This window comes from Portunus trituberculatus, chromosome 31 (assembly GCF_017591435.1).
Source record: "Portunus trituberculatus isolate SZX2019 chromosome 31, ASM1759143v1, whole genome shotgun sequence".
Taxonomy (NCBI): domain Eukaryota; kingdom Metazoa; phylum Arthropoda; class Malacostraca; order Decapoda; family Portunidae; genus Portunus; species Portunus trituberculatus.
The window spans coordinates 20,808,534-20,823,843 of NC_059285.1; the positions used below are offsets into that span (position 1 = coordinate 20,808,534).

Genomic DNA, 15,310 nt, shown 5'->3' on the forward strand with positions numbered 1-15,310 from the left:
TATATATATATATATATATATATATATATATATATATATATATATAATGTTACCACCCATCAGGTGGTTGTAGGACAGTGAGGCACTCACATTGACACAATAATGTATATATTTCGGTCAAAACCTGTTGACAGAAACATCACAATAAAAAACAATACAATACGCGCATTTCCCATTGGCAAGGATGCAGGTGAAATAATTAGGACCCTTCGATGAGCCGTATCCTTATATTCCACCCACATTTCCTTCAAATGAGAACGGCTGTGATATAAGTATATACATGCTACATTATGCGAGATGACTAAATACGGTAAAATACAATCACAGAATGGCGTGTGGGGTAGATACGTCTGAAAGACGATGAACTTATGTTGGGGTCTACGGCACATTACAAAAGGAGATGACGATGTTAATGTGTACTCTGTAGTAGCTTGTTGTGGACTGATTGATCCTTGGTGTGGCATGGTACGAGGCAGTGAACTCTCTCGCTGACCTCACCTACTGACCTGGGAGTTCCCTATCCATGGGACAGGACTCAGTACTTTCTGCCTTGTAAACAACTTACAATCGCTCTCTCTCTCTCTCTCTCTCTCTCTCTCTCTCTCTCTCTCTCTCTCTCTCTCTCTCTCTCTCTCTCTCTCTCTCTCTCTCTCTCTCTCTCTAGCAGGCGATAACACTCCCCCTGTTGAGGCACTCGGACTTCGAAACCATGTTCATGGGGCGTCATTGCGGTGGACTCCTTCTAACTGGCAAAGTTTGGAAACCTGGCGTGTGAGCACGGAGTTTTCTGTCTTTACCTTGAATTGACGAACAAGGGCCATCTTCACTTGGTATCACTTCTAGTATTCTTCCAAGCATCCACCGACTTCGAGGTAGGGGCTGATCCATGATAAGTACGATGTCACCAGGGTGCCAGTCGTATTTAGTTCTTAAGGGTCCTCGTCTTTGACGGCATGTAGGAAGATATTTCTTAAGCCACCTCTTCCAGAACTGATCTGCTATATATTGAGCATGTTTCCATTGACGGCGGTATGTGTCTGTTACGGTCATATCATCTCACACAGGGAGGGTGTCAGCTCCCATCCGGAGTAAATGAAATGGTGTTAGTGCCGTAAGGTCGTTGGGGTCGTCAGACACAGGAGTGATAAGTCTTCCATTGATAATCTCTTCCACAGCGCAGAATAGTGTATGGAGGCGTTCATCATCTAATATTTGGGAGCCTACTACTGCCTGAAGGACCTTCCTTACTGTCCGGATTTGGCATTCCCATACTCCACCCATGTGTGAAGCCTTTGGTGGATTGAACCGCCATTCTACTTGGCGTTGGAGGATAGAGTCTCTGACTATGTTATTATTGTGCCTACTGCTCACTGCTTCCTTTAGTTCATGGGTGGCTCCAAGCGGGTTTGTTCCATTGCCGGAGTGAATGCGTTTGGGTGGGCCTTTGCGTTCTGTGAACCTTGTTAGAGCAGAGACGAAAGAGTCTGCACTTAGAGAGGTAAGAACTTCTAAATGTATGGCTCTGGTGGTCAGGGAAATAAACAATCAACCAAATCTTTTTGCACGAGCTCGCCCTTGTTTAACCAGAATAAGGCCAAAGCAATCTACACCTGTGTAGGTAAATGGCCAGTCTCCAGGGAGTAAACGATCCGCAAGGAGATCGGCCTCTCTTTGGCTCATGTGTGTCCAATTGGTCCTTCAACACGTTACACAGGTCCATAACACGCGATTAAGCAGCCGTCGACATTAAGAGATCCTGTAGTTTTCGCGTAGTGCCGCGAGCGTGTATTCACGGCCCGAATGTCCAGTCTTGGTGGCATGTATTTCTTGCACAATAAATTCCGTTAGCCTGTCCTCCCTCGGTAGCAGTATTGGAGTCTTTTGGTCTGTCTGTAGGGCTGCTCGTGTCAAGCGGCCACCTACTCTGATCAAGCCATCCATGCCCAAATGAGGTTCTAATCGACCCATTTCGCCGTGCCTTACGGGCTATGTCTCTTGCAATGTTTTCATTTCTTGAGAGAAGTGTTTCCTTTGTAGGCACCTCAATAGTGCAAGCCTTGCTTCTTCTACCTCTCTTGCCAAGAGTCTGTTTCCTTGATGACATGAGCCGTCTTTCTTCTCAAACAGCCATTGTAGAAATGCTACTCCTTTCAGGAGCCTATACCAAGAGTAGTATCTGCTCCATAATTTCTCCAGGACCCGCACACAAATGAGACGATGTGCTCCTTCTACATTTGTCATCCTCAGGTATGACACGACGTCATAGGCATGCTGAGAAGCGTCGCTGAAGTGGTGCAGTTGTACGTCTTTGATTTATGTTGGTTGTCAATACCATAGTTTCTTTCTTCACTTCTGGGTCCCCATCAGTGAGATTTGGAATCCTTAAGTCGTTCCTTGGCCACTGGTCTTCATCTAAAGAGAGGAAAGCTGGCCTTTGAATCCATTTAGTGCTCCTCAAGAGATCTATTCCGTTCAGGCCTCGACTGGCATCATCTGCCGGGTTTATTGATGAGGTCACATGCCTCCACTATTCTGGGTTGGATTCTTCATGAATTGCTGAGATCTGGTTGGCCACAAAAATGTGAAAGCGTCGTTCAGTACTCCTAATATACTGTAGAATGGCAGTGCTGTCTGTCCAGAACATTGTTCTGTTGATTCTTTGTTTCGAGCTCTATACGTATTTGTTTGTCTGCCTTTGTGGCCAATACTGCTGCACACAATTCAAGAGGGGGTATGGTCTGTTGTTTCAGAGGGACCAGCTTGGCCTTATCACACACAAATGAGACTTGATGTGCTCCTTCTACATTTGTCATCCTCAGGTATGACATGACGTTATAGGCATGCTGAGAAGCGTCGCTGAAGTGGTGCAGTTGTACATCTGTCGTAATACCGGTTGTCTTGTGTCGATAACATCGTGGAATGTGTATTTGCATAAGATGGGGAAAATCAGTCAGCCACTTTCGCCAAGCTGTTATTTTTTTGTCTACTAATTTCTCATCCCATCCCGTTCTGCGTCTGCACTCTTCCTGGAAAATCATCTTTGCTCTTATGACACTAGGGGTAAGAAAGCTCAATGGGTCATATATAGAGTTCATCATGCTTAGGAGACCCCGCTTTGTCTCTGGTTTCTTTGGTATTTGGACTTACACCGCTAGTTCGTTCTCTTCCAGGTCCCACAGAATGTCCGAAGCTCATTCCATGGGCAACTTGTCGCCCAATAGGATTTCCTTCACTCCCATGGCCTTTTCTGACTTTGGCACTTCTCTAAGAACCCTCTTTTGGTTACAGGACAATTTTGTGAGCCTGGATCCACCCTTTTGTAACAATTTTCTGAGCCTATGAATGACAATTGTAGCCTTGCCCGGGGATTCTACCGAGTGTAGTGGATCGTCGATGTAGATATTGCGGCTCGCCTTCTTGATCTCCTCATGAAGATCTTTGTCATGATCTTGGAATGTTCATTGTAGGGCAAATGTCGCACATGAAGGACTCCATACTCCCCCAAACAGATGTACCTTCATTCGGTACGTAGCAGGAGGAATTTCAGTGCGTCTCTGTGCTACCCTTTCTTGTCGAAATGTGAGGAGGACGCCCATCAAGTTGTTGTTGAGGTCAGGTCCTTACATCACTTGACTGTTTAATGATAACGTCTTATAAGTGGTTGCACAATCAAAGACTATTCTCATCTTTTCTGGTTTCTTAGGATTTAGTACCGGGTGATGTGGGAGATACCAGGTCTTGTCAGGTGTAGTATCGAGATTTTGAGAGGGGACTCGTTCAGCATGGTCTTCACTAAGTAAACGTGTAATTTCTTCTTGATATCGGATGAAGAGTTCCAGATGCTTCACAAGACGTCTTCTAAGGCTCTCCAACTGTCGTTCGGCAAATTCTTTGTTGTCTGGAAGGTCTGGGTTCTTGTTGCGAAATGGGATGGGAAATTGGTAATGTCCATCCACTTGCACCACGTTCCCTAACCATAATTTCGCGACTCTTTTGTCTTTGACAGAGACGGGATCATCACTGTTGTTGATGACATTTAGTTCCCATAAAGGGTTGACTTGATGATCCAGGTGTTTTCTTTGATTTTGTGCAGTTGTTGTGGTGACGTGACTGTTCATTGTGGTTTCATCATGGCCGTCTAGTCCCATAGGGCCATTAATCATCTAACCAAGAAGGGTGCGAGTTGTGAATGGCTCTCTGTCCTTTCCAAATCTTACTTCTAGTGGTACTAGGGTTTGGGGTACATCTAAGCCTATTAACAGTTCCACTTCCTTTGGAGCATGGAATTGTGTGATGCCTCGAAGGTGAGACCACACTTCCATATCACTGGACCTTGCAACAGACCCTTTCAGAGAAGACGGGAGTTCTGTCACCATAATAACTTGGAAAATAAGAACAGTTCGGCTCTTCCTTATTCTGGTGCTGGTCACCATTAGATCAAGTTGTTCAGTGTTTAGCCTTGTATCTTCACACATAATCGTGCCAATGGTTAGCTCTACTGGCTCCCCTTTGGCTTGTAGATGATCAGCTAGGTCACACGTACAATAAGATCTGTCACTACCCAAGTCTAGGAGGGCGCCCGTAATGATGGAGTTTCTTGGAGTCTGACTCTTAGTTCCCACCTTCACCTTTACAATGGGAAGAACTACTCTGCTTGGGCTCCTTTGTCACGCCTTATGATAGGGAGTATCCAGTGTTGAAACATCCTCGTCTCTTGTTTGTCCAGAGCTAATCTATCTGAAAGGATCCTTCTTGTTTTTTGTCGAGGGTCACCAACGAATATGGTTGCATGCAATTAATTCTAGAAGATCTGAATTCGGGAATTTTGGACATTTGTTCCCAGATTTGGTCAATAATCCGGAGAGGTTTTACGATTTCTTTAGGATAAACACAGAATAATCTAAGATGTTGGTGGAGCCTGTCACCAACAAGAAGTACTAGGCCTACAGCAGAAGCCATGTCAGTTCCTGACACTGAGAGAATACTTTGTCTCGCCCAGTGGAGCTATGGAGTGGCAGGACAGAATGATCCACTGATACATTCACCATGGAAGAAATAGGTGCACCAGTTAATACCAGTTAATACCATATTATCACATCTAGTTTTTATATAGGCTTAACGGTACATGGTACACAGAGGGCAATACAAGGAAGTTTTACACCTCCCTCTGGCTGGTGTCTGGCTGACTGACTGGCGATTATGTTATACCACGCATTTCAAAGGTATACGATACACATTACAGTTGCCAAATGAAAATTTAAAGCCATTTCCATAATGCTTTCTGTTTTCATTTGTTTTTAAAATATGCAGAATGATATTGTCTAGTTGGCTGCAGCAATTCCTTCTAGCTATGGTTCAGTACAATACATGTACATGATTTCAGCACACAGGATCACTGGGATATAGGACGTTATTTATTCTCTTACTAAATTGATTAGAACGTACACTAGCATGGTGCTTACTCCTCAGCTGAATCACCTTGACATGAAAAATGGGTCCAAACCAATCATTGATTCTGAATTGCCATGAATTGGTATGATTTGAATTGACTGATTCGCCTGGTGTAAACGGTTACATTGAAACTAATGTGACGAATCAACACGATTCATGAATCGTGTTGATTCTTCATGAATTGATTAAATTCGATTCGTTTGGTATAAATGGACCCTTAGGTTGCGTTTACACCAAGTGAAGCAAATCGAATAAATTCATGAAGAATCATTTTGAATCAAATAATTTTGAATCTGCATAGTTCCAACCGACTGAGTCTCAACACATCTAATTAATATCATTGAGATGATTCAGTACCAAGGCAGTATGGATGTATTAACTTTGGCAGAAATAGCAGTTACAGTGGTTGAAGAAGCATAGGCGTAGGTGTCGGCAACGAATATGGGTGCATGCAATTAATTCTAGAAGACCTCAGTTTGGGAGCTTTGTACAGTTGTTCCAAGATTTAGTTAATAATCAGGAGTTTTTTTTATTTATTAATTTATTTTATTTATTTATTTATTAACCTATTTATCTTTTTTTTTTTTTTTTTTGAAGGATAACCACTGAATAATTTAAGATGTTGGTGGAGCCTGTCACCAACAAGAAGTGCTAGGCCTACAGCAGAAGCCATATCAATTTGTAACTCTGAGAGAATACTTTATCTCACTACGTGGAGCTGCCGAGTGGCACGACCTAATGATTCACTGATTATACATTCACCGCGGAAGAAATGGGTGCACCAGTTGATACCATATTATCACATTTACTCTTTATTTAGGCTTAACGGTGTACGGAAGATATTAAGAGGATATCAAAACAATTACAGCTATGTTAATTCTAGCATTTTGTCATATTAACTTTGTGACGTGACATACCGTAGTATTTAGTGAACGAAATCAGAGGCACAGGGGTTAGTAGCAGAAAGTTTACACCCCTCTCCCACTCTGTCTGGTGCCTGGCTGACTGATGGATACGTTATGTTACACATTTCAAAAGTAGATGATTTTTTTTTTTTTTTTTTACGGTAAGGCCTATAGCGCCTGTAGGCACACTTGAAGAGTGTATGGGAAGCACTGTTCAGTGCCGCAGGCAATTTTATTTATAGTGTTAGCCATATTAGGGCCCATATCACCACCCAAGCTCATCTTGAGTGTAACCACCTAGAACCTGGGTATCATGGTGACATTCATGTAGGTAACTTTAAACCACTCGACAAATGGCAAAGTGTTTTAAGGCTGTACGTGGTGGGATTCGAACCTACGCCTGGACGTCTGCCCGATCCCACGCTCACCACCTGATCCACTACGCCACCGCCTCCCTATACACTACAGTTGCCATATGAAAATATGTAAGCATATCCATAACGCTTTCTGTTGTCATTTGTTTTCAAAATATGCAGAATACTATTGTCTATATAGTAATTTGTAGGCCACAGCAATTCCTTCTATGGTTCAATATAATACATGTACATTATATAGCACATCATTTTCGTACTAGATTGATTATGATGTCCACTAATATGGTGCTTACTTCTCGGCTGAATCGCCTTGATTGATGAAGAAATGGGTCCAAACCAATCATTGATTCTGAGTCACCATGAATTGGCGTGATTTTAATTGACTTGATTCGCCTGGTGTAAACGGTTAGGGTGCGCTTACACCAAGCGAATCGAATGAATTCAATTTATGAAGAATCAAAACGATTCATGAACTATGTTGATTTGCCACAATAGTTTCAATGTAAACGTTTACACCAGGTGAATCAAGTCAATTAAAATCTTGCCGATTCATGGCGATTCAGAATCAATGAATGATCTGGACCCATTTTTTCATCAGTCAAGGCGATTCAGCCCAAGAGTAAGCACCATGTTAGTGGACGTTCTATTCAATTCAGTAAAAGAATAACGTTCTATTATATGACCTCAGTGATTCTATGCGCCGAAATCATGTATATGTATTGTATTGAACAATAACTTGAAGGAACTTCTGTACCCTACGATCTGTGTGATTCTGGACTAGAAGTTAGTGTCCTGTTGATCAAGATGAGATGGAGCTTTAAAGCTGGAAAGCTTACGTCAGTGCTAATGTCCTTGCAATCGGTGCCAAAATCATGTATGGCATTGATAAGTTACTCTTCTAAAAATGGGTGTAGCCCCACCAGATGTGGCTGTCTAAAGGCTAGCTTTCTCACTTGCATAAGCATTTGCACCTGTGAGCGGTTGTGTCAAATGGATGAGGATGAGTAATTAATTTAATTTCAAGATATAAAGACAACAGTTTATGTGTTCTCAAGTTGTTGGAACTGTTGTAAAGATTTTACCTCCCTTTCCTCATCCTCACCCCTTCACTCATTGCTATATGCCATTTTTAGAACACGATGTCGATTGTAATTAAGCTTCTAATGCTAATGGGTTATTGAATTTACAACAGAATTTTATAGTGTTAGAAGAGAAAACAGTCTTTTGTTATTGCATACCATACATAGTGTTGCGGCGACGCTGAGTAGGGTACATAGCGTTGGCAGCGCTATAACGTTGGTATCGCTACTTTTGGTTGCAGAGGTGGTATTGAGGCTACCGTATGTGCAGTGACAGGAAGCAGCTTGATGTCCATTTGTATATTCCAGTTGTGATTGGTTCGTGGATGAGCCAATAGGAATGGAGCTGATCGCAGCCTTACTCTGTGGCTCTTCCTTAACCTTGCTCTTGACACTCGTCTGCCACCCACTCTCTTCTCCCACCACTTCTTCCTGAGGACAAGACGTTGCTGAGACAGTTCTCTTCTGCCGCCCACTCTCTCTCTCTCTCTCTCTCCTGAGGACATAATGTTGCTGAGGCAGAATATGAGACGAGACGCTGTCCTGCCTCCTGTCCCTGCTAGGCTGTGAGATTAGTCCCTCCACTTACCACTGCCCGCCACTGTTATTTCACTGCAATTGTATATAACTGTGTAATGTAGATACTCTGTGTGCCACCTTGTACTGTATTACTTTCTGTGCCAGTAAACTAAAGGAATTGTGCCAAGTGTTTCTTGTTAACCTGCCTCTCTGAGTGAGGCTCCCTGAGTCTGGGGTGAGTACATACTTGTGCTTCGCTCCCATTGCTAGCGAATCTTCGCCTAGAAGTATCCCTCGTGTCTGTTACCGACCTTTCCTGTGCTCTCTTGGGCTGCCGCTGTGTTAAGTGAGTTCCTGTCGCAGCTGTGGGGTCGGTGGGGCGGCTTAACAGTTGGGATAAAGTTTGGCTAGCGAGGTTGCCAGGTACTAGTGCACCATGGCAGATGCGAGAGGCAGTGAGCTAGGTTGGAAAAGGCTGGAAAACTTGGTCGCTGGGTTGGTACAGGCAATGAACAAAATGGCACAGGAAACAAGGGAAATTAAACAGGAAATGAGTGCAGTGGTGGTGCAAATGGACCTGATGCGAGAGGAGATGCGAGCAGCAGTCGGGGAAGCAAGACAGTTCACCTTGGAACACAGCAGAAGGCTGCAGTAAGACCTGCCGGAAGAGTTCAAGGAAGAACTGGTGGCAGTGAGACAACAGTGCAAGGGATGCACTGAAGTTGTCGAGAACAAGGTGGATGGCCGCCTGTGTCCCTTTGGTGGTGAACACTGGTGCGGTAAAGACCATCGTCAGGGAAGAAGTAGTGGCAGCTCAAGATCTCCCTGTGTCAGACCGGTAGCTGTGTGGCGTGACTGACCACTGTATGACGCTACGAGGCCCCGTGATGTCAATGATCACACTGGGTGGCGTTGAGGAGATGCTACTATATAACCCGGTCTGCTGGGGCTGGATTTCCTGGTTGAGTGCAGCGTGTGTGGACCTTGGAAGGCTACAGATGCAGGTACGTGGGGAAATGGTACCACTGATTCTTGAGGATGCTGCTGAACAGGTGGAGAGCCCCGTGACGAGTTCAGATGTCGAGGACAAGAGGCTGGAACTGCACTGCCAAGTCGTGAGGGAAGGTGAGGTTGCAGACGCCACTGTGACAGCCCGTGGACGCCAGGCAGCGGCAATTCGCTGCGGTGGCGAGATGGATGGAGGTGTGGGTGAGGCAAGCTCCGCGCTACCTCCACACGTGATGGACTTAGCGGTATGTAGATCCACCAAGCTAACTACAAAGCAGGTGGTGAAGTTGGAGAAGCTGCTGATGGAACACGAAGATGTCTTCAGCCGAGATGCCCAAGATTATGGTTGTACATTGCTGGTTTAGCACTCCTTCAACACCGCAGACAGTCCACCGATAAAGCAGCCACATCGCCGTGTCCCAATGGCCAAGAGAGAAGAGATGTGGCTACCTCTGGACCTGGCCACTGGACGAACACCTGGGGAAGAGCTATCACAGATGGCGCCTGAGTTTGTAATGGCGTTGCAGCAGCGGATGGATGACACACGGCGACAGGTGTCGGGCAATCTTCGCCTCGCGTGGCAAGCCATGACACTCTTGGTACCAGCTGCGCTAGGGACGCCCAGTATGCAGTAGGGAACCGTGTCTGGATGTATAATCTCCACAAGAAACAAGTCCTCACTCTGAAGCTGCAGAACTACTGGGAATGTACTCGTAGGAAGGCCTGTATACTATTCTACAACGACTCTCGGCCGTCATCTACAAGCTGGGCGATGGCACAAGTAGGCGGTCATGCATTGTCCACGTCGACCGCCTGTAGGCTGCTGTGGAGGAAGGCCACTTCACGTGGGGCCAGCAGGGACCACCCTCGTCGCTAGACTGAGGTGAGGAGCAACAACGAGGTGGAGAGTGACGGTGGAATAGATAATGTTGCACAGTGTGCTGTCGGTGCACGTGAGGATCCAGAGAACAAGGCTGAGAGTGAACCGCATGTATCTCGCCCCCTCAGAACGAGGAAAAGACCTCAGTGGTGGACAGACTACGTGTGTGAAAGTCATGATGAATAGTTGAGACAACTACTTTTGTGGGGGAGGGCAGTGTTGTAGCGACACTGAGTAGGGTAGATAGCGTTGGCAGCGCTATCACGTTGTTATCGCTGCTTTTGGTTGCAGAGGTGGTATTGAGGCTACCAGATGTGCGATGACAGGAAGCAGCTTGGTGTCCAGGTGGATATTCCAACTGTGATTGGCTCGTGGATGAGCCAGTAGGAGTGGAGCAGGGGATATAAAAGCTGGTCGCAGCCTTGCTCTGTGGCACAGTAATTCTAATACTGTATTTCTGTATTTCTATTCTTTTCTTGTATACCAACCACCCCCTCAATGTAATTTCCCCCCCCTTTCTGAATAAAATGTTTAAAATGTTTAAAATGCTCTGGCTCTTCCTCAACCTTGCTCTCGATGCTCGTCTGCCACCCGCTTTCTTCTCCCACCACTTTTTCCTGAGGACAAGACGTTGCTGAGACAGTTCTCCTTTGCCACCCACTCTCTCTCCTGAGGACAAGACGTTGCTGAGACAGAATATGCGACGATACACTGTCCTGCTTCCTAGCCCTGTTAGGCTGTGAGATGAGTTCCTCCACTCGCCACTGCCTACCGCTGTCATTTCAATACACTTGTATGTAACTGTAATGTAAGTACTCTGTGTGCCACCTTGTACTGTATTACTTTCTGTGCCAGTAAACTAAAGGAATTTTGCCAAGTGTTGTTAACCTGCCTCTCTGAGTGAGGCTGCCTGAGACTGGGGTGAGTACTTATGCCTTGCTTCCCTTGCTAGCAACGAATCTCACCGAGAAGTATCCCTGTATCTGTTGCCGATCGTCCCGTGTTGTTCTGAGCTGCCACTGTGGTAAGTGAGTTCCTATCACGGCTGTGAAGGCTGTGCGGACAGTGGGGGTGGCGTAACAATAGCTATCTTGTTTCCCTAATTAAGGCCTAGTACATTTCACCATAATGTCACGCCTACCTATCACAGGTGGCTGAAACTTAGTAAAAAACTGCTAAAGACATGCCTTCTACACATTGGATACACTGCACATACAGGTAACCCCACTTAACGAACGGGTTACGTTCCTAAAAAATCTTCGTTAAGCAAACCGATTATAACAAGTTTAACCCCTGACTTGAACTTCCATTGAGAGTAAACAAAGCGAGAGTGCATCACAGTACAGTGAAAGGTTTAATGAAAGTAAAAATTATGAAGTTAAACATTTAGGCAGTTTAATTTAAGTCATTATAATGTACACTAATGTATGTAACTTTATAATGTTGTTGATCTTAAATTTATGAAGGGAAGGAGAGTGAAACGGGAAAAACACTAACCGGCAGCCTGTGGAATGTAAACAAAGGGCGCATTATTGTATCACATACAGAACTTATGTACCACATTTCCACAAGATTTTCCATTTTATCCATTGTAGAGTCACGAGTACAGGTGGTTCTTTTAGCTTGCAAGGAAGATACGGTCTCACCAGCCTTCTTAATACAGTCTGCCGACTTGAAAATAGTAGAGACAGTAGATGGAGTCAAGATAGTGTCGAGCAATGCTATTAGTTTTCTCGCCTCTCTCATGTCGGTGAATAATATCCAGCTTCACTTCGAGAGTAAGAGACTTCCTGGTCTTAGCATCGCTAGGCGACATTGCAGGGCGTTTTGGTGGTAAGTTGAGCGAGGGAAGACGAGTTGCTGCTGACACTGTTATTGTTTTGAACAGGGGAAGTGAGTAGTGCGCGTGTTGTCCACGAGAGGCGCTGGTGTATTCAAAAGCCTGTCTGCTTGCGTGATACGGCGGTGCTTTCAAACTAGGAATAAATTACATAGATGAAACTTCATTAAAGCGAGTTTGGTGTTCGTTAAATGAGCAGATGGTAGTAAAATGAAATCTTCGTTGTAGCGAAATTATGTTGTGTGAACCTTCCTTAAGCAGGGGTTGTCTGTATTACCTTTGAAAAAGTGGGAATTTTTACAGAAAAAAAAAAATTGAAAGTTCATTTTATGCAACATCCACAGTCAGAGTACCATCCGACCTGTCTCCATGTGGCAAATACGATTTTGTAACTTTTCATGAATAAATCTGTTAAAGTATATTAAACACCTCATTTCTGTGGTTGGTTTGTCTTCAAATCTTTAAGGGTAGTATTTGGGAGCATTTAAATGAGAATAGATTAATTAGAGATACCCAACATGGCTTTAGATCAGGGAGGTCCTGTCTTACAAATTTGCTCGATATCTTAGAATATATTACCAAGGAGTTAGATGATGGAAATAGCATAGATGTTATTTATCTAGATTTTAGCAAGGCGTTTGATAAGGTACCGCATAGGAGGCTAGTGTACAAATTGAGACTACATGGGATAGGGGGTAGGTTAGTTGATTGGATTAGTGAATGGCTTTCTGATAGGAAACAGAGAGTAGTATTAAATGGGGCAATGTCTGAGTGGAAGGAAGTGGTTAGTGGGGTACCCCAAGGATCAGTGCTAGGACCTCTTCTTTTCTTGGTGTACATTAACGATTTAGATATAGGAATTAGTAGCAAAGTATCAAAGTTTGCAGATGATACTAAGATAGCATGTGCAGTACAGGGTGAAAAGGACAATTACAGAATACAACGAGACCTGGACAGGCTGATAGCATGGGCAGACAGGTGGCAGATGGAGTTTAATTCTAAAAAGTGTCAGGTTATGCATTTAGGTAAAGACAACACAAACTTTAACTATGAGATGGAGGGATGTTGGCTAGAGGCAGTAGAGGAAGGAAAGGATTTAGGAGTAGTGATAGACAGGACTATGAAATTTTCAAAGCAATGTTTAGAAGCAAGAAATAGGGCAAATAGGATCCTGGGTTTTATAAATAGAAATGTTAGTTATAAAAGTAAGGAAGTGGTGCGTAGCTTATATAATTCCTATGTTAGGCCCCATTTAGAGTATTGCATACAGGCCTGGTCACCCCACTATAGGCAGGATATCAACATGTTAGAAGCAGTTCAGAGAAGAGCAACTAGGATGATACCAGCATTAAAGCGCCTGGAGTATAGAGATAGATTAAAGGAATTAAACATGTTTTCATTTGAGAGGAGATGTATAAGAGGGATATGATAGAGTTATTTAAAATGTTCTCAGATACAAACTACATAGATGTGAGATCTTTCTTTACCTTAGAGGAGGAAATAGGACTAGAAATCATGGCAGGAAGATTAGAAAGCAAGGCTGCAGGTTAGATATAAGAAAATATTTCTTTAGTCATAGGGTGGTAGACTTCTGGAATGCATTGCCAGAGACGGTTGTAAATAGCACTAGTTTGACAATGTTTAAAAACAGATTAGATAAGCACTTAAATTTATTAGATTTATAATTATGTATAGCACTGCATGATAGTTTTTATAAGAAATTTACTATAGTTAAACAAGACATGATCCCCATGTATGGGGACCACAAATTGTAGAGGATTTCGCTGCAGGACTTAGCCCTGTTAATGGGCCAAATATTTAGAATTAGTATATAATGTATTGTGTACTTGTAAGTGTATCTTTCAGTACTGATGACAAGGTCGCTGTGCGACTGATACAGGATAACCTAGATGGGCCCTGGTGGCCCTTTGTTATCCTATTATTTATGTTATGTTATGTTATGTTATCTTAAAAAATAATGATATAAAGACCCTTACTACATCCCCTACCTCAAATATATGCATATTATAGGAAAATGCCATTTTCACATAAAACTGGTTATTAAACGATTATAAGGAAAATCAGAGGTGGCATCCACTTAAGAAATATGGGTCCACCAATGAGCTAATGATCTAGGGTGGATGCCAGCCTGTAACCCAAAGTGATTTGAACTCCTAAAATTAACTGAATTTTTTAAATCTCCCTCTTTTAAGCTGCCTGTTTCTCCTTTTAACAAGATTTGATGCAATAAGCTTGACATCCTTGTGATTGAAGTGAAGATAATTCTAAAGGGACTTTCTTTCTATTCAGATTGTAATAGTGTCCCTTGTGTCTTGCATATTGAAAACTAGGTCAGATTAGCTGCTGCATCTGATGTCACAGATCTATTATTGTAATTAGTCAATGTAAGACATAGGTACTATCTCTGGAGAAAACTGACTGAGACAGTACAGTAGTGGAACTGATTGATTATGCATATCAAATGGGTATTCTTTATTACTCGTTCCAAAGCAATTTTGCAGTAGTTGCTAAAAAATTTGGAGTATTGTATTCCTTTTGCCTCATCTGCTCCAAGTTATGTGTTTTGTATGATTTAGAACACTGAATATCTGAGTAGGTTGGATATAATTTGTTTAATATTGTACCCTATTTCATCTCAGCATGTAATTGTTCACATACTGTCAAAGATCCCAAAGAGTAGCAGCAGTAGCACCTTGGCCCCCTGATATTGATGATTTTCCCTCATGCTTGGTAGGAATTATTTTGTTAACTTATGATCTATTCATTGGAGATTTATATCAGATATGAAAAGTACTTTCAATAGTTTTAGATAAGACACATGCTTGCAAGCACACAAACACTAATCAAATTGTAGATCTTTAGGCATGTTAATGAGATCTTTATTTATACTTCATGATGACAGTCATGTTTTATATATATATATATATATATATATATATATATATATATATATATATATATATATATATATATATATATATATATATATATATAAAACAGGGATACCACCTCATGGATACCAAATTGTAACTACCATGCAGACACATTGAGCCTTAATATATATATTGTTGTAAGAGGTGTGATGCATGGTAATCTCACTTTAAAGTAATGCATGGAAAGTTTTGTGGTATGAATGCATCACTGAATAGGTTATTTTGCATGAAATATAAGCCTCATTATGTGCAAAAGCTGCCAGTACCAATAACTCCAATTCCAGGTTATTCAAACATGAA

The 15,310-nt window shown here is 42.8% G+C and overlaps 1 protein-coding gene across 1 annotated transcript; it reads left to right on the forward strand.

The window, feature by feature from the left end:
* Positions 1–8,313: 8,313 nt before the first annotated feature.
* LOC123511317 lies at positions 8,314–10,757 on the forward strand. Its single transcript, XM_045267099.1, has 2 exons — positions 8,314–10,219; positions 10,508–10,757. Exon 1 carries the CDS (start codon positions 9,195–9,197, stop codon positions 9,699–9,701), a length of 507 nt encoding a protein of 168 aa, XP_045123034.1. The 5' UTR covers positions 8,314–9,194; the 3' UTR covers positions 9,702–10,219; positions 10,508–10,757.
* Positions 10,758–15,310: the final 4,553 nt, after the last annotated feature.

Bases quoted from the DNA above. Each gene is read 5' to 3' on its own strand.
- LOC123511317 (XM_045267099.1), top strand. From the start codon at position 9,195: ATGACGCTACGAGGCCCCGTGATGTCAATGATCACACTGGGTGGCGTT.